The 6,013-nt window shown below is 60.1% G+C and overlaps 1 protein-coding gene across 1 annotated transcript in view; it reads left to right on the forward strand.

Annotated features, from left to right (window-relative positions):
• The window catches only part of VOLCADRAFT_87610 (uncharacterized protein), a gene marked incomplete at both ends in the record, with an annotated part of 21,299 nt that overhangs the window by 9,142 nt on the left and 6,144 nt on the right, over positions 1 to 6,013 (forward strand). The window contains 11 exons of the mRNA XM_002947287.1: positions 387 to 488; positions 816 to 935; positions 1,487 to 1,583; positions 1,933 to 2,000; positions 2,103 to 2,160; positions 2,413 to 2,570; positions 3,276 to 3,452; positions 3,673 to 3,868; positions 4,568 to 4,716; positions 4,970 to 5,083; positions 5,292 to 5,662. Of these exons, the coding sequence (XP_002947333.1) occupies positions 387 to 488; positions 816 to 935; positions 1,487 to 1,583; positions 1,933 to 2,000; positions 2,103 to 2,160; positions 2,413 to 2,570; positions 3,276 to 3,452; positions 3,673 to 3,868; positions 4,568 to 4,716; positions 4,970 to 5,083; positions 5,292 to 5,662 (1,610 nt within the window). The remainder of the gene's footprint in view (positions 1 to 386; positions 489 to 815; positions 936 to 1,486; positions 1,584 to 1,932; positions 2,001 to 2,102; positions 2,161 to 2,412; positions 2,571 to 3,275; positions 3,453 to 3,672; positions 3,869 to 4,567; positions 4,717 to 4,969; positions 5,084 to 5,291; positions 5,663 to 6,013) is intronic.

Genomic DNA, 6,013 nt, shown 5'->3' on the forward strand with positions numbered 1-6,013 from the left:
TGTGGGAGGGGTGGGGGGGGGGGAAGGAAAGGGGGATAGGGGTTTCGTGGGGACAGAGCTCTCTATTAATATTTCCCTCACCCTACCCCACATTCCTACTGGTAATGTTGATTTTTCTATTTTATCCTGATCAATTGACATGGTGGTCATCATTGCCGGCATGATTATTATTTAAGGGGATTTTGCCCTCAGTTAGGGGTTTCATGTGTCTCCCGGAAAGGAATTTCCCTCCCACCACCACCGAAACCATTACCACCATCACCCACCGCCTCCACCACCATCACCACCAGCACCACCCGCCGCCGCCGCCGCCGCCGCTTCCCGGCTCATGAAGTCATTCCGGCACGTACCCGTAACAGAAAATCGCATGTGTATGTCGTACACAGGTGGATCTGCAGTACCCTCCATCCCGTGAGAAGGCGGCGCGTGCGGCGGAGGAGGCGCGGCAGCTGGGGCTGAACAGGCTGCCGGGAACGGCCCCCTCGCAGGTGGGTTGTTGAGGGGGTGGTGGGGTGGGGAGGGGGGAAATGTGTTTTTTGAGGGCTGGGGGGGGAGAAGCAGTGGTTAGTACCCTTCGGTGCATTCTTGTCCACCACATTTATCTACAGCCATTTCCCTCCCTCTCCCTCCAAACCCCAGTCCATCATGCTTCCTTACTTCTGGCGTATCGCTCAGCTTCATTCCTTCTCTTGCTTACGTTGCAATGTTTGCATGATCGTCATTAACCTTATCCAGCTTCGTGGTCCGTCTTCCCACCCCCCACCCCATGAAACGCCCTCACCTCTCTCCCCCCACCCCTTTTCTTCTGAGGCTAGGAGGACCCCCCCGGCAGTCCCCCGCCCCCCTTTTCCGAGCTCCTTCGGCGGTCTCTTCTCGCCGCCTCGGCCACCCGGGCCTGGCTGGACGAGGCGAGGGGATATGCGCTGGTACGCAAGGTACGGCACACACATACACACGCGCACACTTCGGCACACTTCGGCCTGTCCTCGTATTGCGGCTCAGATATGAATCAGAGTTACGCAAGCACGCACGCACAGACACGCATGTGGCCGCAGCACATGCCGGCATACACGGGCACGATTGTGCGCAGCTATACTTGCATGCATCATACAGACTCGTACGATATGATGCGGCATCCTCTGGCAATCGCCATTTAACTGTGCTGTGCCGTACGCTGCGGCACAAACGGTGCTTTCTATGCCACGCGCGAGGTTTTACCGTCGTCTCAGTGCTCCGCAAAATTCCGCAAAACTCATCCGTACATACCCCCGTATGTATCATAACCCGTGTCCCCCTGCTTGCCCCCTCTTCCCCTCTTCCCGTCCCCCTCGGGACCCGTGGTTTATTTGCTCTTCGCATACACCCCCCCCTTCCCCCCTTCCCCTTCTGGCGCATCAGTCTTTCCGTGACATCAGTTTCACTTGTTCGTGGTTCGTCTCCCCCCTCCGTCCCCCCCCCCTGCTTGCCCCCTCTTGGGGATTCCCAGGTTCGTGTCCCGCTGTCCCTCCCCCCCGTGCTGACTGTCAATGTGGCCCCCGGGGACAACAAGGAGGCCGCCTGGTGGCTGCCCAACAAGGGGCCAGGTGGGGGGTAATAAGGGGGAGGGGGGGACGGGAAAGGGGAGGTACGGCAGGGGGTATGGGGGGCCTGTGGAAGGGGCTAGAGGACGTTAGGGTACTTGGGTGTATTCCTCCGTATCTCTGCGGCCTCGTTTCCGGGTCGTGTGGGGTGCTGCTGATGTTTCTTGAGTTTTTTTGCCTTTTTTGCATTGGGTAGTTCCCAACCCAACCTCCCCGGCGGCCTGGCCAGCCCCGACGTCGTCCGGTTGGTCCTTTGACTTTCTTTGCGACATTAATTACGTGGTGGAGCCCCCTCCCCCTTCTGGGGCCCTTCTGGGGCCCTCCTGGGGCCCTTCTTTCCCCTCCTCCCCAGATGGTGAGATCCCCTCTGGAGAGGCCAATAGACTGCCCTGGGCCCTGGCGGTGGTCAGCAAAACGCAGGTAGGTGTATGTACGTATGTCTGTACGTACGTGTAACTTTGCACACGTGTATCTATGATGTACCGCATTCTAACTGTCAACTGTCGAACCCGCTGCCCGCAGTTATGGGAGGTTGAGGTGCACCAGGCGGACACGGCGGAGCAGCTGTATGAACAACTAGGTAAGTGAAGGACCCGCGTATTTCACTGTACGGCAGTACGACAATGATGGGGGTTTGAGCGGTTGTTGGGCTTCCGGAACAGGGGGGAAGATATGGGGAATATAATAATCATACACACCCGCCTACGTGTGTGCCTAGCGGACGTGATTATTATGTGTGCATGTGCATGCCTACCTGCCTACCTGCCTACCTGCCTTGCCGGGCTGTCTACCTGTCTGTCTGTATGTCCGCCTCACTCCACCACCTGCGCAGGCACGTCCTTGTTCGCACCCGGTGTGGTGTCCGGCGTGTATGAGCTGTGTGGGGCGGTGTTCCAGATTCGCGACCTGGACGAGGCGGCCGACCCGAATTCGAATCGCACCGGCGGCACCATCAAGCCAAATCAGGGCCACCTGGTCACCATGGTCAAGGTGCGAGATGGCAGTGTGTGTGTGTGTGTCGTGTGTGCGTGTGTGTGTGTGTGTGTGTGTGTGTGTGTGTGTGAGTTCACCGACAGGGCTAGAGATGCCTAGGGATGCCTCGAGGCAGCACCACACATACACATACACATACGCAACTCACACAGCGTTAAACACCCAGCCCGCTCTACAGCTCCACCCCCTTAGCCTGCAACTCCGCCCAAGCCCCATACAGCAACAGCGACCTCTCAGGAAAAACCCCTCCCACTGCTGTCCCTGCCTTTGCGCAACCTGCGGCGAGGCGAGCCCCCTCCCCCTCGGGAAGCCCTCTACCCAGACCTAACAAAGAAGAACCCTCCGGGGCCTCTATCCCCTCCCCCTCCCCCCGCCCAGCTGGATAGCCCATCTACCTACCGGGGTCCTCCTAGCACCAGCCTATGTGTGTGTGTGTGTCTGTCTGTCTGTGCGACTGGATATCCTTCAGCGCGTAAACGTAAATGAAAATTTATACCAACGAGAATAATGGACAAGTTCGTTGCCTGGTAGTTAGTCAGGAACAATATCGTCGTACTCGGACCGCCTTCGTGTTTGGGGAAAACCGCTACCGGCGACCAACGTGTGAATACACCGGGAGTAGAGAGCACCGGGAGAATGGGTGTTAAGAATGATTAAAACGTTTTGGGTGTGGTGTGAATATCTGTTGTGCCGTACACTCAGGTGCCGCAGCAGTACTGGGACGAGATCCCGCAGCCGCGGCTGACCAAGCCGCCGCCGGGCTCCATGGCGGAGTACATACAGGGCAAGCAGCCGAGTACGACAACAAATACGACGAGTACGACAACGAGTAAGACAGCGGTGACGGTGATGACTAGCAGCAGCAACAGCACTGCACAGGTGCGTGCGTGTGTGTGTGTGTGTGTGTGTGTGTGTAAGACCCGCCCAGGCTGGGTGATTGACTCGTTGTGTGATTTATTTGTTCGTTGCTTGATTAGTGGTTAGTTGGTTGGTTTGACGGAGGGATATGCTTCAAAGCCCAACCGCTCACGCAAACCGCTCTCCCACTTTCCTTCTCTCTCTTTTCCTCTCTCGCCCCCTCGCTCTCCCTCGCAATCAGCCCAACGGGAAAACGGCCCCGCAGCGACATTCGGCGTCGACGGCGACTGTTACCGTCGCCGCCGCCACGGCGCCATCCTCCGACACCGCCTCCGCCGCCGCCGGTGGACCCCGCAGCAGTGGTGTCGGTTTGGATCTTGGATCCATCTCCCTGCCCGACGACCTAGACGACATCTTCTCATCCACAATGACGATAGGTGTGCGCGGTTCACTGTGTGCTCAGAGTCCAGAGGCCAGAGGGAGGGGCCGTGGGAGGGAGGGGCTTCAAAAGGCTACAATACCGAGGAAATCCCCCAGATGCCGTCTGGCCCACTACGTAGAAGGGGGGAGGGGGGAAACACCACCACCATCACCACCACCACCACCTATCGTTATCGTGATCTGAGCCGCGATGAGAGAAATAATGTGCCTGTGGTGGTGGTGGCGGTCGTGGTGGTGGTGGTGGTGGTGGTACCACCTAGCCGGTCGGTCGGTAGCCGTCAGTAGTGTGTGGACATGACCCCCACCTCCCGGATCTCTGTCGAAAGTCTTTATAGTTGAGGAGTGCGTGTTAGGGGATCTGTAGTACGCGCTCACTGCGATGCCACGTCATCTTGCCACCAGTATCGCAGTATGAGTGAGGATACCCCTCTCCCCTCTCCCCTCTCCCCGTCAGCGGTTCGTCTTACACCTCTCTCCGCTCCTCCTCCTCCTCCTCCCCCTCTCCTCCTCCCGTCAATGTCCCGTGTCTCCTCTGTTTGCGTTTGCGCCATCAACCCCGGGTGGGTTGGGGGCCGGGGGGCGGGGGGCGGGGGGCGGGGCGGCCCTTCCTGGCGGCCACACAGCTCCTCCCCCAGAGCCGCCCAGGTCTCCGGAGCCGCTATTCACGTCCCCCATGTCCACCACATCTACATCAGCGGCGGCGGCGGTGGCGGCGGCAGCTCAGGCTCCGACGGCTGCAAGCGGCAACCCCCCGGCGTCAGGGTGGCCGAGTGCCGCCACTGCTGGCGCCGCTGGCGGCGCGGCGACACCTCCATTGACCCATGGGTCGCGAGGTCACCCGCAGGTGAGTGGCAAGTGGGAAGTGGGGGTTATCGGGGGGAAAGAGGAGTGAGGCCCCGGGGACTGTCGGTCGTCGGTGGCGTCGCTCTTGGGCGGGTGTGTGGACCTCTGTGTGTGTATGTGTGTATGTATGTACGACGTGCCCATCTATGCCGTACGACTTGCCGTCCTTGACGGATGCGGCTCCTTTTATCCTGTGTTGTGATCCTCCTTTTTGCGTTCCCACGGTTGCACCCCTCCCCCTGCCGCCGCCGCAGGGTCCCGAGTGGGTTCTCTTTAACGACTTTTCCGTTTCACCCAACTGCCCGGCGCACGAGGTAACCGCTACCTATGCCAACCAGAAGCTGCCGTGTTTGCTGCAGTACAGACAGGTAAAATACGATACATCATGGTGCGGTTCCGTACAGCAGATTCTGTCTTTTGCTCTATCCGACCTCCTGACCGCCAAGCAGGCGCCTCCATGTAACCTCCCCTCCTCCGCCCCCCCTTCACCCTCACCTGGTAAGCGCATAATAACCCTCATATAACCTAACCTAAAACCCTCCAACCCCGGGGGTGTGACTGTCTTTCCGCTGGTAGGTTCCACCGCCGTCGCACCTTGCCTCTACCGCCGCCGCCGCCGCCGCCGCCGCCGGGACATCAGCGACGGCGTCGACGTCGGGAGTCGTACAACCCACAAACGCTGGCAGCAGCGGCGGCGGTAGCGGCGGAAGCTCCGGCGGGAACCGAGATGGGAAGAAGCAAGCTGCTGCCGGGCCGCAGCGGCCGGGTGGCGGTGGCGGCAGCGGTGCCGTCGTGGCGGCGGCGACGGTGGCGGCTGCCGGCTCCCCGGCCGCGCTCATCGCCGCCGCTACCTCGGCGCCGCCACCAGTGCTGACGTCAGAGCAGTTCCGGCTGCTGTGTTGCTCGCCGCCGCTGCAGGGCCCCATGGCTGCACTGCCGCCATTCAGGTACGACATTACTGCAGCAGTACGGCAGTTGGCTGCAACAGCGATGGACCTTGTCCCTTTCTCTCCGCCGCACACGTGTGTGGGGACGAGCGGGCTGTCGGAGGCGCACAAAAGTCTGTCTTTTACACATATATAAGTAATACGTGTGTAGTATATGTGTATACACATACATACAGACTTTTGCGCACCTCCAACAGCCCGCCAGTCTCCATGTACGCGTGCGGCGCCTTCAGCAATATCGCCTCCCTGGTCGCTTCGTCCTCCCTCTTTTCCCCCCCAACCCCCCAACCCCCCCCCACACACACACCCGGGTAACCCCCCGTCACACGAGGCTCCCTCCTGGGCCCCAGC

The sequence above is a fragment of the Volvox carteri genome, assembly GCF_000143455.1.
Source record: "Volvox carteri f. nagariensis unplaced genomic scaffold VOLCAscaffold_6, whole genome shotgun sequence".
NCBI lineage: Eukaryota > Viridiplantae > Chlorophyta > Chlorophyceae > Chlamydomonadales > Volvocaceae > Volvox > Volvox carteri.